General features: G+C 41.9%; 1 protein-coding gene across 1 annotated transcript; it reads left to right on the top strand.

The window, feature by feature from the left end:
* The first annotated feature begins 2737 nt into the window (after window positions 1–2737).
* COX7A2L (cytochrome c oxidase subunit 7A2 like) lies at window positions 2738–22744 on the top strand. Its single transcript, XM_025868130.2, has 3 exons — window positions 2738–2896; window positions 20021–20152; window positions 21242–22744. Exons 1-3 carry the CDS (start codon window positions 2825–2827, stop codon window positions 21380–21382), a joined length of 345 nt encoding a protein of 114 aa, XP_025723915.1. The 5' UTR covers window positions 2738–2824; the 3' UTR covers window positions 21383–22744.
* Window positions 22745–25395: the final 2651 nt, after the last annotated feature.

The raw sequence follows: 25395 nt of genomic DNA, 5'->3' as shown, positions 1-25395 counted from the left end.
TACCTGGCAAAGTCAGGACGCTGGTGTAGACCCTAGATCTGGAACACTCTAGATCTGGAACACTGGAGCATTTGGGGCTCCTGGGCTTATACCTGGCAAAGTCAGGACGCTGGTGTAGACCCTAGATCTGGAACACTCCTCCGAATGGATTTATGTCTATTTCTCTATAATGTAGTGCTTAAGAGTACAGACTTTGAGCCGGATGACTAGCTCTGCTACTGACCTGGGCAAGTGACTTTTCTGGGCCTTTTCCAGTACTATAAGATGAAGACAATAATAGCATTTGCCCCATAGGATTGTTGTGAAGATGAAATGAGTTTATTTGTGGGAAATGCTATGTAAAGTTTAGTTAGTATCATCTATCGGTTTTCCACATGCTTTCATAAAAGCATCATAATATGCTTGTGAAAACCTCTAGTTTGATGATAAAGCTAAGAAAAGCCATGCTCTATCCCTGGAGGTAGGAAACTGGTATACTCCTTTCATACAGTACCTTGCACATAATGGAGGCTTAAAAAACATCTTTATTATTATCTTTTATTATTTGAGTATAGTTGACACACAATATTACATTAGTTTCAGGTGCACAACATAGCGATTGGAGAAGTTAATTTATTATGCTATGTTTACTGCAAGTGTAGCTACTGTCTGTTTAAAAAAATCAATATTATAATATCATTGCTATATTCCTTATGCTGTGTCTTTTATTCCTGTGACTTACTCATTCTATCACTAGAAGACTGTATCTTCCACTCCCCTTCACCCATTACCCCAACCCCTGCACCCTTCTCCCCTTTTTGTCTTTACAGGTCTGATTCTGTTTTTTGTTTGCTTATTCAATTTTATTTATTTCATTTTTTAAAAGATTTTATTCAGGGGCTCCTGGGTGGCTCAGTCATTAAGCGTCTGCCTTCGGCTCAGGTCATGATCTCAGGGTCCTGGGATCAAGCCCCGCATCGGGCTCCCTGCTCTGCGGGCAGCCTGCTTCTCCATCTCCCACTCCCCTTGCTTGTGTTCCCTCTCTTGCTGTGTCTCTCTTGGTCAAATAAATAAATAAAATCTTACAAAAAAAGATTTTATTCATTTATTTGAAAGAGACAGAGAGAGAGAGCACAGGAGCAGGGGGAGTGGGAGGCAAAAGGAGAAGCAGACTCCTTGCTGAGCAGGGAGCCTGATACAGGACTCGATCCCAGGACCCTGAGATCATGACCTGAGCTGAAGGCAGACACTTAACTGACTGAGCCACGGAGGTGCCCTCAATTTTTTTCAGATGCCACTTATGAACGAAATCAGATGGTATTTGTCTTTCTCAGTCTGACTTATTTCACTTAACATAATACCTTCTGGGTCCATCCATGAGGTCACAAATAGCAAGATCTCATTCTTTTTTATGGTTCTGTAATATTCCATTATATCTATTTATTTACACACAACATACACACCACATCTTCCTTATTAATTTGTCTACTGATGGAAACTTAAGTTGGTTCCATATCTTGCCTATTGTAAATAATGCTGCAATAAACAGGGGTGCACATATATCTTTATGAATTAGTGTTTTCATTTTCTTTGGGTAAATACTACTGGAATTATTGGATCATATGGTATTTCTATTTTTTAAAAGATCATATTTATTTATTTGAGAGAGAGAGAGAAAGAGTGCGCGCACGGGTGCACATGAGTGTGGAGGGGAGGCACAGAGGGAGAGGGAGAAGCAGACTCCCTGCTGAGCAGGGAGCCTGAAGCCAGGATCCATCCCAGGACTCTGGGATCATGACCTGAGCTGAAGGCAGTTGCTTAACTGACTGAGCCACCCAGGAGCCCTGTGTTTCTATTTTTAATTAAAGAACATCTTTAAATTGAACTAAAGGAACACTACTGGAACTTAAAGTGGTAGGCCTGGCTCTTCCAGGCTCAATGTCCAAATTTTTCAAGTGTTTCTAGTTTACTTCCTCTCCATTTCCCACCTCATTTATCTCAAAGGTCAGGGGCCTGGCAAAGAAGGAGTAACCAACTACTTCCCATAAAACTCAGGTAAGAGTAAAAACCAGTTCTGAGAAACTGCAAAATTTACATCCTGGTGTCCGAAGTTTAGGTCACAATGTATTTCTTTTGCACAAAACCCAAGAGCTTATATTACTGGGGTGAAACCACTAACAACCCTCTGTACTAAAAAGCTCTCAGCAGAAGACCCCACATTTTCTTATTTGCTCCCCCACTCCCAGGTTGCTGCAGAAGCCTGGCCAATGGGTCCATACTCCGACTGAGTGACAGCGGGGCGCTTTACCAGGTGACCTAGGGAGGGGAGGAAAGAAATAAGACTCTGTGCAAGTTAGGTAGAAGAAGAGAAGTCTTCCCATCCAAGGACCAACTGTAGGCCCCTCAACTCTAGCTCTCCCCGCCCCTCCCGCCCCAGACTCCGCCCCGGGCCCCGCCCAAGGTCCGCCCCACTTGATCCCGGCGAGTCCCTCAGCCTCCGGCCTGGTTCGCGGGGCGCTTGCGCATTTCTTAAGGCGTCTCAGCACTGCCCGAATCAAAATGTGGGGGGGGGGGGGGCGGGAATTTCGTGCTTTCTACAGACCCCGCTACGGCGGCTTTCTGCGCTCTGCTAGAGCTGTCTTTTGCCTTCTTGGTCCTGACACTCCGGCTTCTTGTTCCCTGATATGGCTGAGGAGGGCATGTTATAAATTAGGCGATCTCTGGGCAGCCCGTCTCCTGGCGCAGGGTCCTTGGGCTGAGGCTTAAAGTGACGGCAGGGAAAGCAGGGTCCTTCTCTGGGGCAGTCGCGCAGGTAGCGGCTGCGGGAAGCCGGACACCGGGCGTCATGTATTACAAGTTTAGTGGCTTCACGCAGAAGTTGACTGGAACATGGGCTTCCGACGCCTATAGCCCGCAGGTACCGGTAGCGGCGGGCCGTCTCGGACAGAAGTGGCCGCTCGAGCCTCTGCGCCTGGCAGTCGTGAGGCCGGAGCCGGGCGGGATTTCTGCCTGCGATTGGGTTTGGCTCGCCCCGCACCTCCCGGCCCCTCTCCGCATCTGCTTGCAGCGGCCGTTGAGGCTGCTCATTCTGTAGCTGCTTCCCTGGTGGGGCTGGTCCGGCGCGGAAGTTGGGCCTGGCATTCAGCTGGGGTCAAGGTGACCTCTGAGGTCGTTGCTTCTGGGTCGGGGGGTGGCTTGTGGGGTCGGCGTGGCTCAGAATGCGACCTGCCAAGAGTCTGAAGTTCGGCTTTGTCCTTTTTAAGGAGGTTCCGCTCTTGGTCTCCTCAGTGCTCCATTGGTACCTCCCTGCGTAGCCTAAAAGCCGCATCAAGGCACGAGGTTGGAGAGCTGGGATGACAGCACCGAGGGAAGCCATAGGGGCCGGAGAGGCTGTATGATCAGAATTGGGGGACTTGATGGGTTCTTTCAAATGTCCAGGTGAATCTGGGCAGTTACGTGGAACGACCTTACGCTTCTCAGCTGTAACATGGTTGGCTGCAGCCATTTGAGTCTAAAAAGTATTCTGATTTCACTCATTTTGCTGGTTGGTAGTTTCAGCCTCAGTTGTAGACTCTTCATCAGAGCTAATGTCCTGGCTTTGCCACTTTATTTTTATGACCTTTATCAGGTTACTTAATTTATTGTGAGCTTAGTTTCATCTAGGGCAGCTTTAGTACAGGTTAAATGAAGTGTGTGTCACGTCATTAGTAGTCTTTGGCAGATGGTTGGTACTGGATAAGTGGTAGCTATTCTCCAGAAGTTGAGTGTGAGATACCATCATGTTCGTTCCTTTTCCTCATAGAGAAGTGTGGGAAATATTTGCAACTGAAATACGCAGTTGGAAAACTGGAATCGAATAGTAAGGATCTCAGGTGGGGTGTAAAGGATGCACTATTGTTACCTCCTTTTTCTGGGGGATGCAGCAACTTGCCCAAGTGGGGATGATGTTTTAAGAGATTTCAGGGTCACCTGGGTGGCTTAGTAGGTTTAAGTGTCTGACTTAAGTTCAGGTCATGATCTCTGGGTCCTGGGATCGAGTCCCCGGTCGGGCTCCCTGCTCAGCGGGGAGTCTTCTGTCTCTCACTCTGCCCACCCCACCCTCCCTGCTCATGCACTTTCTCTCTTTCTCAAATAAATAAAATCTTTTAAAAAAAGTGATTTCGGTCTAAGATTAGATGTGCTGTTAATTTTTTTTTTTAAAGATTTTATTTATTTATTTATTTGACAGAGACACAGCAAGAGAGGGAACACAAGCAGGGGGAATGGTAGAGGGAGAAGCAGGCTTCCTGTGGAGCAGGGAGCCCGATGCGGGGCTCGATCCCATGATCCCATGACCTGGGATCATGACCTGAGCCGAAGGCAGACGCTTAATGACTGAGCCACCCAGGCGCCCCTAGATGTGCTGTTAATATTAACTAAGATAAGGGCGTCTGGGTGGCTCAGTCGGTTGAGGGTCTGGGTTCAGCTCAGGTCATGATCCCAGGTCGCCCTGGAACCCTGCGTCGCTGGGCTCTCTGCTCAGTAGGGAGCCTGCTTCTCCCTCCCCCTCTGCCTTCCACTCCCCCTGCTTTTGCTCTCTCTGTGTCAAAAAAATAAATTAATTAAAAAAAAGATAGGGCAAAAAGGGCAAGCTTTGGGGGTTCAGGAGGAAGGATCCAGGTTTATAAATGTTGAACTTGTGATGATGTCATGTCTGGTAGTAGCTGGATTTAGGAATATAGAGCTTAATAGGTCTCGGTGTCTTCAGCCTATAGTTGGTAGTAGAATCTGTGGTGGGGAGATCACGCAGGGAGCATATAGGGAAGAAAGGTGGGAATATGATTAGACTACAGAAACACGAAGGGGAGGGTAGAGGAGGAACTTTTTTTTTCTTCTTTTAAAGATTTTATTTATTTGACAGAGCGAGAGCAGGAACACAAGCAGGGGGAGTGGGAGAGGGAGAAGCAGGCTTCCCGCTGAGCAGGGAGGCTGATGTGGGGCTCGATTCCAGGACCCTGAGATCATGACCTGAGCCGAAGGCAGACGCTCAATGACTGAGCCACCCAGGCGCCTGGAGGAGGAACATTGATCAAAAGAACAAACCAGGATTAGAAGGGAAACCAGTGTGGTGTCACTGAAGCCAGGTTGGTAATGAAGTCTAAAGAAGGAGTTGTCAACAACAGTGATTTATTTCTTTTGCGGATTACAGGGGAATAGACATTTCTATCATTTGCTTCTATAGAAGAAGAGTATTTTTCAGTGCACTGATCTTAAATGTTGCAGTTTAATGAGTTTTGACAAGTGCATACACTGTAACCCATACCCCTGTTAACATATGGACATTCCGTCACCCCTAGGAAGTTCCCTTCCCTATCCATGTCCACCTTCCTGTTGTGACTATTATAAATTAATAGTTTTGCTGTTTTTGAATTTCACGTAAATGGAACCACACAGAACTCTCTTGTGTAGGGCCTCCCCCCAATCAGTATTTTTGAAGTTCATTCATGTTGCATGTATTAGTAGCTAGCGCCTTTTATTGCTGTGTAGGATTTCATTGTGTGAATATATCACAATTGATTTGTTTGTGGTTGTAGATTTTTTTTATTTTTTATTTATTTGTCAGAGAGTGCACAAGCAGGAGGAGCGGCAGGCAGAGGGAGAAGCGGCCTCCCCACCGAGCGGGGAGCCTGATGTGGCGTTTGATCCCAGGACTCTGGGATCATGACCTGAGCCACCCAGGTGCCCGGTAGATTTAATAGAATTTTAGCATAATCTAGGTTTTGTTACTTAGCGAGGAAGTAAAATTTTAGACTAAAACATATGAAATTAAATTGGCTCTCAGAGCAGAGATTACCCTGAGATGCATGTGGTACAGGTAGGGCCTTCAGATTTCTAGTGCCTCTTAAATCACTGGGGAATCATTGAGTAGTAAGTTTAGCCGTGGTAGATGGAGATAGATCATGAAGGGTGTAGGATGGTAGGACTTAATTTTGTGAGAAACAGGAATTTACAAAGCATCTTGATGGAGAAAGTTGTGGTAGAGTCTTGTCCAGAGGTTGAAACAAGGGCATACTTCTTACCTTTAGTTTCATGGAGGGTTTATGATGGAGGAGCAAGTATCATGACAAGAGCTATGCCTGAAAAGATAATACGACTGGGAGAGACCAGTACCAGGGATGCCTGTTAAACCCATAAAATAGTTCAGGGTCTTCTGAGGGGGAAAGGAGAGAGGTCTGGGGGATAAGGATTTAGCAACCGATGTCGGAGACGGGGGATGAGAAAGGAGGACTCCAGGATGATTCGGTAATGAGAGGATGGTGGTGCTTCCGTTATAAACAGGGAGCTCCTGAATAGGTTTGTGAGAAACTGCATGAATTTTGGACGTGTGGAGTGTGTTGTGTCCTGGAAACATGGAGGTGGTGATATCTTGCTGGTAGGTAGAACTTGAGTTGCTGCAGATTGACACTTGTTTCTAGCCCTAAATCAGAGTGAATTCAGATCAGAGCACTGGAAAATTCTATCATTTAAAAATTAAAAAAAAAATCGTGTAATTCTCTTATTTCTCCACTCTCCTTCTCAAACCTAAAAGGTAGAAGAAAAGGGAAACTTGGGCCAGTCAACTTCGAGGGGAAAAAAATCAAGTTGACTTTTCTCTTTAAAAATTTGGAGCAACTAGGGGCACTTAGCTGGCTCATTTGGTGGAGCATGAGACTCTCCGATCTTGAGGTTGTGAGTTTGAGCCCTGCATTGGGTGTAGAGATTACTTAAAAATAAAATCTTAAAATTTTCTGGAACAACTAAAGTAGACTAGGAGGAACTCAGCCGCTGAATGTGGTTGCTGTTGAATGGCTCTTAATTGTAGAGGTAGTGATTGTGTAAATAGCTAAGAGATTTGGTATTAAAAAGCAAAACCTGTGATTTCCACTTGGTCTGCAGTCCACTATTTTAAGAACAGTATTCACTAGTTTTCTCATTTGTGGGAGGTGTGGGAGGCTCTGCCATCAACTGCTGATTTGATTTACGTGACTTTAGCTCTGAAATATTTAAGTCTACATTGTGGTGAAGCTATAGCTTATTTATACATTCAACAGATATTTACTGAATGTGCTCTTTGCTTTTTTAAGTCTTGGGAAGTAAGAGCAGTGAAGAAAACATGCCAAAATCCTGCCTTTGTGAGGCTTCCATTGCAGTAGGGGGAGACAAAGTAAACAAAGTTATATTTCGGTGTGTTAGGTGCTTATAAGTGCTGTGGAGAAAAAAGCCCAGGAACGGGTGATAGGTTGTTAGCAGGGTAAGGGGGAGGACATGCAGTTTAAAGGGTGGTAAGAGAATGTCTTGCTGAGAAGGTGACACATGGGCAAAGACCTGAAGGAGTGAGGGTGCCAGTCATGTGGATACCCAGAGAAGAGCATTCTAGGTAGAGGGAACAGTGCCTGGTGCCTGGGAGGTTTAAGGGGCTTGTCTAGGGGACTGGGGGTAGAGTAAGGGGATGATGTAAGTGATAGGGTGGTGGGGTTTGAGGGGTGCCTCTCATGGCCCTGGAAATCATTGTAAGAACTTTGAGTTTTGCTCAGTGTGAGGAGGCTTTTGGAGAGGTTTGAGCTGAGTAGTGACATCTACAATCACTGGTTGCTGCATTAAGAGTAGACTGCAGGGCAACCAGTGTGGAAATGGAAGGAGGGTGATCAGTTGGGAGGCTGTTATAAAAATCCAGGGGTTTGGACCAGAGTGTGGATTGGTGGAGATGGGTGAGAAGTGGTCAGATGCTGAGTGTATTTTGAAAGTAGAGCGAAAAGGATTTGCAGTGTGTAAGCAGTATTAAAAATGATTCTGGGCGCCTGGGTGGCTCAGTCCGTTAAGCATCTGACTCTAGATTGTGGCTCAGGTAATGATCTCAGGGTTATGAGATTGAGCTGTATAGGGCTTCGCATTCAGTGAGGAGTCTGCTGAGATCCTCTCCCTCTGTCTCCTCCTCCCCCACTCACTTGCTCGCTCTCTCTCAAATAAATAAAATCTTAAAAAAAAAAGATTCCAAGGATCTTGGCCTGAAAACCTGGAAGGATGCTATTGTCAGTTATTGAGATGGGGAGGCCCGTAATTCTACATTGGGACAACCGCAACCCTGGAAGAGGCATAGGTGAAGGGATTTGCTTTAGATACCTTCCTGTAAATACAGCTTCCTGGTCAAGTCCGTTCTTGAGAATCCTAGTGTCAGTCCTGTCTAGCTGCCTTGAAACATTGGAAGCACTGACTGCTTTTAAATTCTTAGGAAATTTAATGAGAGATAGGTGAATATCCATTCCTTTTACCTGTGGGGCCAGGACAGCTGAATTATTGATTGTATGGTATAATAAAAGTGTGTGGGTTTGAATCCCATCTATCTTATGGAATCTCTGAGCTTTGTTTTAATCGTCTGTAACATGGGGGGCGCCTGGGTGGGTCAGTTGGTTAAGCGTCTGCCTTCATCTCAGGTCATGATCCCAGAGTCCCAGGATCGAATCCTGCATCGGGCTCCCCACTTAGCAGGGAGTCTGCTTCTCCTTCTGACCTCCCCCCCCCCATGCTTGCGTGCATGCTTGCTCGCGCTCGCTCTCTCTTTCTCTTTCTCTCAGATAAAATCTGAAAAAAAAATCATCTGTAACGGGACGATAATACCTCATTTACAGGGTTAATGTGAAGAGTAAATTTATTTATGAAGATTATGTAGGCTCCTGAAAAGAGGTGCTTATAAATGAAAACAGAATGTAGAATTTTATTTTTTAAAAGAATTTTATCCATTTATTTGACAGCATAAGCACGGGGAGTGGCAGGCAGAGGGAGAAGCAGGCTCCCCACTGAGCAGGGACTTGGGGCTTGATCCAGGACCCTGGGATCATGACCTGAACCCAAGGCAGAGGCTTAACCGACTGAGCCACCCAGGCGCCCCTAGAATGTAGAATTTTATACTGCAACTGTAAAGATGTTAAAATACGCCTATAAAAAAAGATTGGAGGAGAATATACAACTTATAATAGTTAATGGGATAAGATACTGGGATTATTGGTAACTTTAAAATTCCATATTACAAACTTTTACAGTATTATAAATGGAAATAGGGAGTTAATTAAAACCATTAAGATGGTTGATACTCTTTCGGATGATATTGTTCAAAAACTTTGCTGTAGTTTTGAATCACTTGATGGGTGTACAAACACTGAGCGATTAGGTATAATCCTTTCTAAAAATGCTCTCACATTAGTCCTGTCAAAACAAGAATTTAACTTCAAACCATTTTCGGAGCTGCTTGGTAGAAAGTTTTTAAATTTTTGCATTCAAGGGGAAATGATCCTTATAGGAGAAAATACAAAGCTCACAGAATAAAGGAGCCTGTTAAATTCTTTAGTTCAAAGAGAGATACTTTCTAACATTCTTATCTCAGTAGTTAGGGCCTCTCTTCCCATCTCTAACTCCTCCTGAACCTGAGTGTATTATATACTAAATTCAGACAAGCAACTTATAAAACATTCTCTTTAAATCAGTTGTTGCCTTGGGGCGCCTGGGTGGCTCAGTTGTTAAGCGTCTGCCTTCGGCTCAGGTCGTGATCCCAGGGTCCTGGGATCGAGCCCTGCATCGGGCTCCCTGCTCCACAGGAAGCCTGCTTCTCCCTCTCCTACTCCCCCTGTTTGTGTTCCCTCTCTCACTATGTCTCTGTCAAATAAATAAATAAAATCTTAAAAAAAAAAAAAACACCTCAATTGTTGCCTTTAAGCAATAGTTGAGAGGGGGAGTGGGGGCAGGTAGCAGAATACTTAAAAACCCAAGGCTGTGGACTTTAGAGGGGCCCGAGTTTCGACGCTAGACACCATCCTTTTTGTTACATGATCTTAGGTAAGTTGCCCTCTCTGATCTAGTTTTCTCCTCTATAAAATGGGAATAGTAACATCTTGGTAGGGTTGCTGGCAGGATTAAATGAGATGATGTGTGTGAAATGCTTGACAGGATGCTGGGCATATAACAAAGGCTGAGCACATAATTAGTGGCTGTTACTCCATAACATTAATATCCATAATGGCAGGCATTATATCTGTCTTATTCATCGTGTATTTTCAGTATAGAGTAAGGGCTCAGTCATATATGCTGAATGAGTGAATGCAGTGCAGAAAAAAGTCCACGGTTCATTCCCATTTGTGGGACTGTGTCAAAGAAATAGAAACAAAGTTTACTTTTTTGGGGGTTAATTGAAGTATAGTTGATTTACAATATTAGTTTCAGGTGTACAACATAGTGATATATACATTACAAAATGCCCACCACATAAGTGTACTTATCATCTGTCATCTCACAGCATTATTGACTGTATTCTGTATGATGTACTTTTTATTCTCCTGACTTCCTTTACTCCTGGAAGTTTGTACCTTTTAATTTCCTTCACCTCTTTCCCCTCATCCTCCCACCCACTCCCCTCTGGCAACCACCAGTTCTCTGTATTTATGGGTCTATTTCAATTTTTTTGTTTTATATTTTAGATCCCACACATAAGTGAAATATTAATGGTATTTTTTTTTTCTCTCTGACTTATTTCACTTAGCATAATACCTTCTAGGTCCATCCAAGTTGTTGCCAGTGGCAAAATCTTATTTTCATGGCTGAGTATTACTCCACTGTGTGTGTATATGTGTACCACATCTTCTTTATCCATTCATCTTTTTTTTTTTTTTTAAGATTTTACCTACTTATTAGAGAGAGATACAGCGAGAGAGGGAACACAAGCAGGGGGAGAGGGAGAGGGAGAAGCAGGCTTCCCGCCGAGCAGAGAGCCCGATGTGGCTTATGTTGCTTCCCTATCTTGGCTGTTGTAAATAATGCTGCAGTAAACATAGGGGTGCACATATCTTTTTGAATTGATATTTTTGCTTTTTTTAAAATATTTATTCATAAGAGACAGAGGCAGAGGGAGAATCAGGCTCCCCAAGGAACAGGGCCTGATGCAGGACTCGATCCCAGGACCCTGGGATTATGACCTGAGCTGAAGGCAGACGCTTAACCATCTAAGTCACCCAGGCGCCCCCTATATTTTTGTTTTCTTTGGGTAAATACCCAGAAGCAGAATTACTGGTTTGTATGGTATTTGTATTTTTAATTTTTTGAGGAACCTCCATACTGTTTTCCATAATGGCTGCACCAATTTATATTCCCATGAACAGTGCATGAGTGTTGCCTTTTTTTTTGTATCCTCTACACACTTGTTACTTCTTGACTTTTTGATACTAGCCATTCTCATTGTGGTTTGGATTTGCATTTCCCTGATATTAGTGATGTTGAACATCTTTTCATGTGTCTCTTGGCCAGACACATCTTTGGAAAATGTGTGTTCAGGTCCTCTGTACATTTTTTTTTTTGGTATTGAGTTGTATAAGTTCTTTATATATGTATATTAACCCCTTGTTGGTTATATCATTTGCACATAATCTTCTCCCATTCAGTAGGTTGCCTTTTTGTTTTGTTGTTTTCCTTCACTGTGCAAGAGATTTTTAGTTTGATGTAGTCCCAGTTGTTTATTTCTGCTTTTGTTTCCCTTACCTGAAGAGACCGATTCAGAGAAATGTTGATAAGGCTGATGTCTAAGAGACTCTGTATGTTTTCTTTTTAGGAGTTTATGATTTCAGGTCTTACATTTGGGTTTTTAATCCATTTGAATTTTTTGTGGGATTTGTTTTGTTTTTTTGGGGGGGGTTCAAATGATCCTTTATTGAAGTATTTTCCTTTGTAGTTCTTAACTAGCTGGGTATTCCACTGCACCACTATTGATGTCATCTATGATGTCATGAGGGTGGTGGCCGTCAACATTTGCAGCCCAAAGACTGGGCGGTCCTCATGATCTCTTCAGTGGTTCCAGAGGGTTCTGTGGCTAAAGATTGGTGCCACATCTGTCAGGCAATGTTGACAATCTCACCAAAAGTGATACTTCCACTGTGCTTAAATGTTTTTTTTTTTGCTTCTTTTTGTCTCTTGGCTGTTCCTTAAGGGCTTTGATAATCAGGGCAGAGGCAGAAGGTGGCATTTCATTCTGGCCCTAATTTGAATGGTCACTTTCACTATAATCCTCAGACCCTTCCAGTCACCAGTTGCCTTGGTGATGTCATCACCAACCTTTTTTGGAGACAGACCCAGGGGGCCAGTCTTAGAGGCCAGGGGGACGTGGCACCGACTTCCCCACTGGTGCTCCTCAGGTATACAGTACAGCTTTGATCTTGTTAGGGTCGAACTTAGGTGGCATGGCGGAGGTGGCTGGTGTTGGATGAACCCTGATTCGGGACGATGGAAGACCATTGCACCTTCGTCTCCTAGTCCAAAGCCAAAAGCTCTCTCTCTCTTTTTTTTTTTTTTTTTTTTAAATTTTTAAAAGTAATCTCTATACCCAACATGCGGCTTGAACTCACAGCCCTGAGATCAGGAGTCCCATGCTCTGGGGCGCCTGGGTGGCTCAGTCGTTAAGTGTCTGCCTTCAGCTCAGGTCATGATCCCAGGGTCCTGGGATCGAGCCCTGCGTCGGGCTCCCTGCTCTGAGGGTTGCCTGCTTCTTCTCCCACTCTCCCTGCTTGTGTTCCCTTGCTCACTGTGTGTCTCTCTGTCTGTCAAAGAAATAAATAAAATCTTAAAAAAAAAAAAAGTCACACGCTCTGCTGACTGAGCCAGCCAGGTGCCCCAAGGTAATTAATTTATTTAGAGAGAAAGCAGTGGGTGGGAGGGGAGGGAGAGAGAATCTGTAGCAGACTCCACACTGAATGTGGAGCCTGATGTGGGGCTGGATCCCACGACCGCAAGATCCTGACCTGAGCCAAAACCAAGAGTTGGACACTCAAGCGACTGAGCCACCCAGGCACCCCCAGTTTCATTCTTTTGCATGTAGCTGTCCAGTTTTACCAGCACCATTTATTGAAGAGACTGTCTTTTCCCCATTGTGTATTTTTGTTTCCTTTGTTGTAGATTGACCATATAAAGAGTGATTTTATTTCTGGGCTCTCTATTCCATTGATCTCTATTTTTGTGCTAGTACCATACTGTTTTGATTATTATAGCTTTTGGTATATCTTGAAGTCTGTGATTGTGATGCTTCAGCTTTTTTCTTCTTTTTTAAGAAGAAAAAGATGCTTTGGCTATTTGGGATCTTTGTGGTTCCATACAAATTTTAGGATTATTTTTTTCTTATTCTGTGAAAAATGCTATTGGTATTTTGATAGGGATTGTATTGAATCTGTAGGCTGCTTTGGGTAGTATGGGCATTTTAACAGTATTGATTCTTCCATACTTCCAGTTAATGAGCATGGTATATCTTTCGATTTATTTGTGTCTTCAGTTTCTTTCATCATTGTCATAATAGTTTTCAGAGTACAGGTCTTTCACCTCCTTGGTTAAATTTTTTCCTTAGGTATTTCATTCTTTTTGATGTAGCTGTAAATGGGATTGTTTTCTTAATTTCTCTTTCTGCTGCTTCACTATTAGCGTATCGAAATGCAACAGATTTCTGTATATTTTGTATCCTGTGACTTTATTGAATTCATGTATTCTAATATTTTTTTGGTGGAGTCTTTAGTGTTTTTTTATATGTAGTATCATGTCAACTGGAAATAGTGAGTTTTACTTCTTTCTTAACCACTTAGGATGCCTTTTATTTCTTTTTCTTGTCTGATTGCTGTGGCTAGGACTTCCAGTACTGTGTTGAATAAAAGTGGGGAGAAGGGACATCCTTGTTTTGTTCCTGACCTTAGAGAAAAAGAGCTTTCACTTTTCACCATTATGATGTTAGCTAGTGGATTTATCATATATGGTCTTTATTATATTGAGCTATGTTCCCTCTAAACCCACTTTATTGAGAATTTTTATCATAAATGGATGTTGGATTTTGTCAGATGTTTATTCTGCATCTGTTGAGGTGATCATGTGATTTTTATCCTTCATTTTGTTAATGTTGTGTATCATGTTGATAGATTTCTGGATATTGAACCATTCTTGCATCCCGGAATAAGTCCCACTTGATCATGATGAATGATCTTTTTAATGTATTGTTGAATTCAGTTTGCTAAATTTTGTTGAGTATTTTTTTGCATCTGTATTCATCAGAGGTATTGGCCTGTAATTTTCTTTTTTGTATTGTATTTGGTTTTGGTATCAGGGTAATGCTGGCCTCGTAGAATGAATTTGGAAGAATTTCTTCCTCTTCTATTTTTTGGAATCGTTTGAGAATGACAGGTATTAACTCTTCTTTAAATGTTTGATAGGTTTTACTTGTGAAGTCACGTAGTCCTGGACTTTTGTTCATTGGGAATTTTTTGATTACAAGATTCGCTTTCTCTACTAGTAATTGGTCTGCTCAGATTTGCTATTTCTTCCTGAGTCAGTCTTTGAAGATTGTATGTTTCTAGAAATTTATCCATTTCTTCTATGTTGTCCAACTTGTTGGCATACAAGTTCTCTTTCATTTGTGATTTTGTTTGAGCTCTTTTTTTCTTAATAAGTTTGCTAAAGGTTTATCAATTTTGTTTATCTTTTTGAAGAACCAATTCTTAGTTTCATTGGTTTTTTTTTTTTAGTCTCCATTTAATTTATTTCTACTATAATCCTTACTATTTCCTTCTTTCTTCTAACTTTGCTCTTCATTCTTTTTCTAATTCTTTTAGGTGTAAAGTCAGGTTGTTGAGATTGTTCTTGTTTCTTGAGGTATGCCTGTATTACTATAAACTTCCTCTGCTTTTGTTGCATCCCAAAAATTTTGAACCATTGTTTCCATTTTCATTTCTCCGTGTATCTTTAAAATTTCCTTTTTGATTTCTTCCTTGATCCATGGATTGTTTAGGAGCATGTTGTTTAACCTCAATGTGTTTTGTGTTTTTTTTCTAGTTTTTTTCCTGTAATTGATTTCTAGGTTCATACTGCTGTGAATGGAGAAGATGCTCCATCTTCTTAAATTTATTGAGACTTGTTTTGTGGCCTAACATGTAATCTGTCCTGGAGAATGTTCCAGGTGCACTTGAAGAGTATGTGTATTCTGCCGCTTATGGATGGAATGTTCTGTATATATCTGCTAGGTCTATCTGGTCTAATGTTATTTAAAGCCACTGTTACCTTATTGATTTTATGTCTGGATTTTCTATCCATTGATGTAAGTGGGCTGTTAAAGCCTCCTACTGTTATTGTATTACTGTCAGTTTCTCCCTTTGTGTCTGTTAATATTTGATTTGTATATTTAGGTGCTATGTTGGGTGCATAGATATTTATAATTGTTGTATCCTCTTGTTGGATTATTCCCTTTATATAATGCCCTTCTTTGTCTCTTGTTACAGTCTTTGTTTCAAAGACTACTTTGTCTGATAGAAGTTTTACTATCCCAGCTTTCTTTTTGCTTTCATTTGTATGGAATATTTTTTTTTACATCCCTTCACTTTCAGTCTATACGTGTCTTTAGGTGTGAAGAGAGCCTCTTACAGGCAACATATAGATGGCCCTTGTTTTTTATTCATTGAGTCACCCTTGTCTTTTTTTTAAGATATTTAATTTTTATTTATTTGTCAGAGCAAGAGTGCACACACGGGGAGCGGCAGGCAGAGGGAGAAGCAGGCTTCCCATTGAGCAAGGAGTCTGATGTGGGACTGATCCCATGACCCTAGGATCATGACCTGAGCCGAAGGCAGATGCCCAAGCGACTGAGCCACCCAAGCATCCCTGAATCACCCTTGTCTTTTGATTGGAGCATTTAGACCATTTACTTTTTTTTTTTAAGTAGGCTCCACTCATGACCCTGAGATCAAGAGTCAGACACTTAACTGACTAAACCACTCAAGCGTCCCATTTTTTTTTTTAGATCATTTACATTTAAAGTAATAATTTACAGGTGCCATTTTGTTGATTGTTTTCTGGTGGTTTTTGTCGTTTTTCTCTTTTTTTCTACTGGCTCTCTTCCCTTGTAATTGGTGACTTTAGTGTTTTACTTGGATTCCTTTCTTTTTATTTTTTTGTGGATTTATTATAAGTTTTTGGCTTCTGGTTAGCTTAAGGTTCATATATAACATCATAAGTATATAGCAGTCTATATTAAGCTGATGGTTGCTTAAGTTCGAACACATTCTAAATCATTACATATTAACCCCTCCCCCATGTATGTATATGTATATGATGTGATATTTTACATCTTTATTTTGTGAATCTCAACAAATTTTATAGATGTAATTGATTTTACTCATCTTCTAATTTTCATACTAGTTTTATAAGTGATTGATTTACTACCTTTATTATACATTTGCTTTTACCAGTGAAGTTTTTTTGTTTCGTCATTTTCTTCCAGTCATGGCCTTTTCTTTTCTGCTTAAAGTCCCTTTAACATTTCTTCTAAGTCTGGTTAAGTGGTGATGAACTCCTTTAACTTTTGTTTGTTTGGGGAAACTACTATTTGTCCTTCAGTTCTTGAATGATAATCTTGTCAGGTAGAGCATTCTTGGTTGTAGGTTTCTTCCTTTCAGTGCTTTGAATATGTTGTGCCACTGTCTTCTGCACAGTTTCTGCTGGAAAACCCATAGCCTCGTGGGGTTTTCCTTGTACATAACTAGTTCCTTATCTCTTGCTGCTTTTAAGATTCTGTCTTTAATCCTTGTCATTTTCATTGTTGTGCGTCTTGGTATGGACCTTCTTGGGTTCATCTTGTTTGGGTCTCTCTCTGCTTCCTGGACCTAGATGTCTGCTTTTCCCAGGTTAGGGAAATTTTCAGCTGTTATTTCTTCAAATAAATTTTCTGCCCCTTTCTCTCTTTTTCTCCTGGGACCCCTCTAATGTGAATATTAGTATGCTTGACATTGTCCTAGAGGGTCCCTTAACCTGTCTTCTTTGTTTTTGCTGTTCACCTTGGGTGCTTTCTATTCTGTCTTCCAGATTGCTAATCTATTCATAGGCATCTTCTAATCTGCTGTTGATTCTCTCTGGGGTGTTTTTCATTTCAGTTATTGTATTCTTCAACTCTGTTTGGTTCTTTTTTATGTTTTTTATCTCTGTTGAGTTCTCTTACACTTTTCTTTCAACTCCAGTGAGCATCTTTATGACCATCGCTTTGAACTCTTTATCAGGTCATTGCTTATCTCCATTTTATTTAGTTCTTTTTCTGAAGTTTTGTTCTTTTCTTTGGAGCATATTCCCTTTTCTCATTTTGTTTGTCTTTCTCTGTTTCTATGAATTAGGTGGAACAGCAACCTTCCCCAATATTGAAGGAGTGGCCTTGTGTAGGAGTGTCCCCTCTGTAGACTGTATGTGTCTGCTGGCTTTGGCTGGCTAGAGCTGTAGTGGGCACAGGCTCAGGGCACATTCTTTGGGTCTGCCCTGTGGGATGGTGGGAGCTGGGGCAAGTTCAGGCCAGGTGGTTCAGGGGTGCTTGGGTCTAGCACTCCCCTGGTGGGATGGCAAGAGCTGGGTCAGGCTCGGGCTGGGTTGTCCTCAGGCTCTCCACCCTGGGACATCATAGTGGGATGGCTAGAGCTGGGGCAGGATGTGCTGGCATGCTCTGCATAGGAAGTGCCCTGGATGGCTGCTGAAGCAGATGTGGGCCAGCAGTGTTGCAGGGTGTTTTGTGCCCAGGCCACCTTGGTGAGATAGCAAGGGCTGTAGTTGGCGCATGCTGGGGTGTCCTGGTTTGTGCTGTGCTCAGGCAGCCATGGTGGGATGGTTGGAGCTGAGGCAGGTACATGTGGTGGAGAACACCTTTGGGGGACAGCTGGAGCTGGTGTGGGTTAGGGGCCCGAGTCTGCAGGCTGGCTAGCATGCCTGCTCCGATCTGCACTATCAAGGCAGAGGGGGAATGTAAACAGTGGTACTTGCTAGCACCTTCTAACCATAGAGAGTTCCAGCAGTTCTCCCACTATTTAGCAGTTGCTGTAGCATTAGTTTACGGTGCTTCCTTCACTTAACAGTCTGTTTGCCTTTTATTTTATTTTACTTTATTTTTTTAAGATCTTATTTACTTGAGACAGAGAGAGAGAGCACGAGGGGGAGGGTCAGGGGGAGAAGCAGACTCCCCACTGAGCAGGGAGCCCTGACGAGGGACTCGATCCTGGGACTCCAGGATTATGACCAGAACCAAAGGCAGTCACTTAACTGACTGAGCTACTGGGTGCCCTCTATTTGCTTTGTAAACCGCTGTTTTTTTTTTTTTTGCCCTGCCCCCAGGTTGGGTGAATCTGTGTGTGGGCCTGTCAGTGCTATCCCTCGCTACTGCAGTTCCTAGCAACAGGTGGGGTTCGTGTTGTTACCATGTCTCTGTCTCCTGCCATTCTCTGTGTGGTCCCTTTATCCTTTGCTATTCAGAAGCTGTTCAGTCAGCCTTCAGTTCTTCAGGAGGAATTGCTGTGTGTAGGTGTAGATTTGGTGTGTTCTTGGAGGAAGTGAGTTAGTCTCTGTGCTGCCATCTTGGACTGAAACCAAGTTTGCTTTAATGTGTTTTTGTTGCCCTGTTGATCTTAATGCTTCCCTGGTGGGAGTATCGTTGAGGCTTTCAATATATGATCTTTAGAGTGGGTCTTGTCAGTTATATGTAAGTTTTATTTCTTTGAAGAGATGAAGGACCAGGGGTCTGACAACTCTGTTAATTTGAGCAAAGGATTTTCTTTTTCATCTGTAAAATGAAAGAAGCTGAGCTTGAATTCTACATCCTAACTTTAAATTTTTATTTTTTGTAGTTAGAATTTAATATAAAAGGATGCGATTTTATTGGTTGTAACTTAGCTCATATCTTAATCTGCGGGTTATTTTGGAGAATGATCTCTATACCTGCCACTGTGGGTTTACTCCATCAGATAGAAAACCAGACTTCCCCTTAGGTTCTTCTTTTTTGTTTTAATAGCTTTATTGAGATACAATTCACATACCATACATTCACTCATTTAAAGTGTATAACTCAGTGGTTTTTCAGTGTATTAATAGATATTGTGCAACCATTACCACCTTAATTTTTGAGCATTTTCGTCGCCTCCAGAAGAAACATATACCCTGCAGTTATCATCCCCCTATTGCTCACCTCACAGCCCTAGGCAGCTGCTGATCTACTTTCTGTCTGTGTAGATTTTCTTACTCTGGACTTGCATATGAATGGGGTCCTATTAAGATGTGGTCTTTTTGACTAGCTTCTTTTACTTGGCATGTTTTTAAGGGTTATCCTTGTTGTAGCCTGTGATAGTACTTCATTTTTCTCCCCCTTTAGGTTCTTTTCAAGCTTGTGTGTTTGTCCTTATATCCATGTGGCCCAGGGAGCTGCTAATCGCAAACCTGTGTTAACTCCCAATGTCATTCAGTTTATATTATTGAGTGTGTGCTGTGTGCCTGTGGCAGGCCCGCTGCTTTAGACACGTAGTGTCTCATGCGGTCTTTTCAGGGGTAGATCCCCGTACTTTTATATTAATGTCACAGATGAGAACACTGAGTTTCCTTTATTTTTACCATATCTGTTTTACTTACAGCTTTGTTAATGCTGGAAGGTTTAATCACTCTAATTGTTTTGTTTTGTTTTCTGGTCCTGAAAGACAAGTCTCTTACCATTACGGGCTCTTCCAGATTGAGATATTTCTTTACTGTGTGTCTGGACAGTTTCTGATGTCTACTCTGGAGTTAGAGATAACATGTTAGTACATCAGCTCACCCAGAGGAGAAAAGGGACAGCCAGGTCTCTTTGGAAATCTAACCAAAAGTTCATATAGATTATAAATGTTTTACTGATTTGATAGGAAGATAGACATAATAATTATTTCTGGAAGCCCAGATTGGGCTTTTGTGGTTGGTTGTTTGCTTCCCTTCTTCCCCTGACCCCCATCTTAATGTCAGGGAATTCTTCTTGATGGGGTTTGCTGTGGGAAAGTGGACTAACGTATTTTGTTGAAAGTTTAAGGACTTTAAATCTTAAAATTAAAGGCCTTGTAATGCAGACTTGGAGAGCCTTTCCTTCCTTCTGGTATGGTTGAATTACTGCCTCCATGATTCCAGACAGCCTGCTTGTTGAAAGGTTGTTCATAAGCTCAGGCACGCTTTCAACTTGACATTTTCCTTTTTCCTACAGGGATTAAGGCCTGTGGTTTCCACAGAAGCACCGCCTATCATATTTGCCACACCAACTAAACTGAGTTCTGATTTTGCTGTATATGATTATGCTGGGAAAAACAAAGTTCCTGAGCTACAGAAGTTTTTCCAGGTGAGAGAAGACACTAGAACAGACACTAAAGAATAAGTTGTTATTTTGGCAATGAGTTTTCTTCTGGTTGTTTTTTGCTTGCTTGATATTAAAATTTACTGAGCTGGGGTGCCTGGGTGGCTCAGTCGTTAAGCGTCTGCCTTCAGCCCAGGTCATGGTCCCAGAGTCCTGGGATCGAGCCCCACATCAGGCTCTCTGCTCAGTGGGAAGCCTGCTGCTCCCTCTCCCACTCCCCCTGCTTGTGTTCCCTCTCTCGCTGTGTCTCTGTCAAATAAATAAATAAAATCTTTAAAAAAAGAAAAATTCACTGAGCTGTTAGAAGTAGAGGAGGCTCTCTTGGGTTTGCTGATCAACAGAGAGAAGCCAGAATTGGATTTTAAAATAATATTAATGGTAATCTACATACAGATAATTGAGAGGTCAGTGACCCAGCTGCAGATCAGGTGCTGTGGGAGTGGCAGTGTCTGTTCCTGCTGTTGCTAGAAGGCAGCTTCCCCATCCTCAAAGATATGTGCAGATTCAGGACCAGCTTGGGGACTTCTGGTCAGTTTAATCCCTTTTTATCCGATAAGTAAGACTTGATTGGGCATTTGGGGTCTTCAGTTACTATGGGGGTGGGAGTTTGGAGACTGTGCAAAATAATGGATTCAGCATTTTATGGAGTCTCTTTTTTAAACAAGGGTTTAACAGCTTAATGGGCCTGTTAATTGATCTGGCGTGCTCAGACATCAGAAGTCAAACATTTCTTGTGCCTGCGGTCACTTAGCTGTGGCTTACCTTTGCCTTTAAAAGAAATCCACCCGTGCTGCTTTCCTAATTCAGCAATATATGATAAATTTCTTAGAAATGTGGAATCTGTTGCATGCGTGTTCGTGAGGCTCCGTTTTGGAGAATGGCTTTGGCCTTACAGGCTGTAGCTGCGTTTACAAGAAAATGTATACTGCTATTTCTGTCCGCATTCTAACGGATTAGGGCTTTTTCCACTGCAGTGTGTTGATGGATTAGTTATAGAGACATTTGTTCTTTATTAGCCTAAACTATAAAATCTTTTTATTATTAACCATGTCCTTGGTAATTCTTGCTTTCCAGAAATCCGACGGTGTGCCTATCCACCTGAAACGAGGCCTGCCTGACCAAATGCTTTACCGGACCACCATGGCGCTGACGCTGGGGGGGACCATCTACTGCCTAATTGCTCTCTACATGGCTTCGCGGCCCAGAAACAAATGAATTAGGCTGCAGAGGACTGGTTTGCTTTTTGGCATAAACCCTTTGAATTTTCATTTTTCACTGCTCTGTAAACATTTTTCTTTTTTACTTGAATGGTTTACTTAAATTTTCCCAGAGAAATAGGAAGATACTAAGGCACTATTTTGGTTTGTTTATGAAATGCACATGGTCCATCAGAGCTCATTGGATAGTTAAAACCATTGTTTAAAGAGATGCTGCTGCTCTTTAGGCTCCTGATTTCCCTGGAGGTTCTGGAGGAAGGTCGCACACAGACTCATTGACAACAGTCTGTGCTGAGGTCCTTGGGGATTCACAGTGGTGTTTTTGAGCATGGGGTGCAGAGGCCTTTCTGGATTTGGATGTGATTGAGGAAGGAAGGAAGAACCAAGGCCAGGAGCATGAAACAGGGGTTTGCGCTAGTAGACACCTTGGGGGTTTTTCCTTCTTGCAGTAAAATGTTAAGAAAAGTTATCTGCAGCCTGCCTCTGTTCATTGGACAGTATATTTCCAAGGGCTACTTGCCTCCTCCCAGATCTTTAGTGAAATTTTAAGTGTAATTGTTATGTATTTATTCCACCTTGGGAGCAGAAAACACCTGTTTAGTGTTGTACTTTAGACCAGTGTTGTTTTATTAATGCCGCTGTGACACAAAGTCTCCTTTACCTTTTCAAAATGTTATGGCTTTAAATTACGATTTATTTTGATTGTGGAATAAATACATGAATGAAAAATCTCAGTTTTGAAGTCCTTTTGAATGCCCTTTCAGAATACCAGAGGCATCCTAAACCTGAGTCTTATTTCTTTCTTTTTAATTAGGCACTAGATAATCTTTACAAAATGGTTCCTCAAAGTCAAGTAATAGGCTAATGGCATATTGATAATTACCATATGGTTCCTTATAAGAAACCAGCTTGCCCCTTAGTGAAATGTGCCTGTAACACACAGTTCATTTAGACATTAATTTCCCGTGCTGTCATAATCGGTAGGCTTCACATACGCTATATGAATGCTGAGAAAAGGTGGGATTTTATTATATGTAAAGTGGTAGTCTGTATCTCACCATAGCAAGGAACGGTGACCTTTTACTGAGGATAAAATAAATACCCAGTAGCATCCTCACAGGCTAACAGGCCCTTACTTGTCTGTACAGATCTAAACTTCATTCTCTGGTATTTCCTCCAAGTTTTGATTTTGAAAAACTTCAAACTACAGAAAGATTTTAAGAGTGGTACAGTATACATCTGTATATCCTTCACTTAGCAATATATTGCCACCTTCGTGTTCTTTCTTGCTCTCTCACAAACGCAGGCACACATAATGCATGTATGTAAACACACATTTGTTCTTTGCTGTAGCAATCAAGATTAAGCTATGGAATTATGATAATTCAGCCATAAATACTTTAGGCAGTATCTTAAGAATAAGGACATTTTGCTTCGTAACCATAATACAGTTGTCACACTCAATTTAACATTGATAACAATACTACTTATTTAATATATATTCTATATTTAAATTTCCCCAGGCATCCCAATGATGTGTCCTTTATAATTGTGTTTTTTAAAATAACAGCTTTATTGGAATATAGTTCACATACCATACAGTTCATCTATTTTGTTTTATTTTTTTTAAAGATTTTTTTTATTTTAGAGAGTGTGTATGCATGAGTGAGGAGGGGCAGAGGGAGAGGGACAGACAGAATCTCAAGCAGACTCCCTGCTGAGTGCAGAGCCCCACAAAGGGCTCGATCTTACCACCCCGAGATCATGACCCGAGCTGAAATCAAAAGTCGCACGTTCAACTGACTGAGCCACCCAGGCACCCCTACAATTCACCTATTTAAAGTATGTAATTCAGTGGTTTTTTACCATATACAGAGTTGTGCAACCATCACCAGAATCAATATTTTTTAAATATTTTATTTATTTATTTGACAGAGACACAGCGAGAGAGGGAACACAAGCAGGGGGAGTGGGAGAGGGAGAAGCAGGCTTCCCGCTGAGCAGGGAGCCTGATGCGCGGCTTGATCCCAGGAACCTGGATCGTGACCTGAGCCGAAAGCAGATGCTTAACGACTGAGCCACCTAGGCGCCCCACCACAATCAATTTTAAAACATTTCGTTACCCTAAGAGGAGGTCCTGTGCCTGTTAAGTCATTCCCCTTCTCCACCCCACCTCCTAGCCTGAGGCAACCACTGATCTATTTTCTTTCTCTCTAGATTTGTCTTTTCTGGACATTTCATGTACATATAATCATTTGATAGGTGATCTGTGATTGTCTTCTCTCTGCAATGAATTCGAGGTTCAGCCATGTTGTAGCACGTGCCAATACTTCATCCCTTTTTATGGCTGAATAATATTTCATTGTATAGATAGGCCACGTTTTGTTTATCCATTCATCACTTGATGGACATGTGGGTTATTTCCACTTTTTGACTACAATGAATATGCTATTAATGCTTCAGTGGACACTGGTGTACAGGTTTTTGAATGGGCCTGTGTTTTCATTTTTTCTTGAGTACATACCTAGGATATACCTAGGAGTGGAATTGCTGGGTCATATAGTGACTCTGAGTTTAATTTCTTGAGGGCTTGCCAGACTTTGCAAATCAGCTTTACCATTTTACATTCCTGCCAGCAGTGCTAGTTGATTTTTGTTTTTGTTTTAGGTCCAGGAGCCACTCGGATCACACGTCGTATTTAATTGCCATGTCCCGTTAGCCTTTTTTTATCCAGAATAGTCCCCGGTGTCCTTCATTGAAGAGTTTGGGGAGTTCAGGGCAGTGTTTTGCAGAACATCCTTCAACTTGGATTTGTCTTACAGTCTCCTTATGATTGGATTGAAGTTAAACATTTTTGTTAGGAATTCTTCATATGTGGTATTCTCTATATCAAGTGGTACTTGAGGATAACTTTATTTGGCTCTTGTCTGCCAGATTTCTCCCTTACAAGATACCCTTTCCCCTTTGTAATTAATAAGTAATCTGTGGGGTGATATTTGAGCCTGGAAATAGCCTATCGTTAGCAGTTTTACATCCAGTGTAGTAGTCATTGGTGATTCTTGACTGAAGCATTTATTACTAAGATGGTTGTAAAAAAGTGACTCTATATTCTATCATTCCTTCTACACTGTTGACATTTCCCTGTGATGATGCGCTCTCCTTTCCCCTTTCAGAAGTTTTAGTGCGATTTCCTCATTCAGTGTAATCACCGTGTCTGTCATTATTCACTCCAATGCTTCAGTGCACCCCAAATTTGGCTTCTGTGTCCTATTGACGTGCCCCGTCAGTCTTTGAGTATTTCTTTACTCTCTGACACACAAAATGCTTTCTGTGCTTACCTTACTTTTCTCTACCCTAGTTTCTTCTGTTTACTTTCAGATGTGTTCTGTGTATACATATGGATGCATTTTCCTTCTCTGCCTGTTTTATTTTTGCCTAAATGGTACTGTACATTCCTACAAGTCAGTTGTAGTTTAGAGTTTGTTCTCTGCCTCATTTTCATGAATTACTCTCCATCTTATGAATACACCAGAGTTTATTTAACTAGTCTCCTTTTGATGGGTATTTTAGTCTTGAATTTTTTGCCTTATTAAGCATCACTTTAATATATGATCTTTCCATCTCATCTTAGATATTGTTGAATGTATTTGTAGGATAATTTCTAGAAGTGAGACTTAAAAGGCAAAGGGAATGTGTATTTCTAGTTTTCATAGCTAGCCTCACTGATAGGGATGGTGCTGATGTGTGTTCCTACTTAACTGTGATGAGGGTACCTGCTCCTCCTCCCTTTTGCCAGCAAGATGCTCTGTCAGACTGTTTGATCTTTGCCAGTTTTGTAGGTTATAACATTTCTCTGGTTTAAATTGTCTTTTCTAGAGGCGCCTGGGTGGCTCAGTCATTAAGGTCTTCCTTTGGCTCAGGTGTCCTGGGATCGAGCCCCGCATCGGGTTCCCTGCCCCTCAGGGAAACCTGCTTCTCCCTCTCCTTCTGCCCCTCCCCCTGCTCTCTCTC

Source organism: Callorhinus ursinus, unplaced genomic scaffold (genome assembly GCF_003265705.2).
Source record: "Callorhinus ursinus isolate GAN/ISIS: 27379988/994484 unplaced genomic scaffold, GSC_fseal_2.0 scaffold10, whole genome shotgun sequence".
NCBI classification, from domain to species: domain Eukaryota; kingdom Metazoa; phylum Chordata; class Mammalia; order Carnivora; family Otariidae; genus Callorhinus; species Callorhinus ursinus.
The sequence above is the reverse complement of the archived record's forward strand: the minus strand, read 5'-3'. Positions and strand labels throughout refer to the sequence as shown.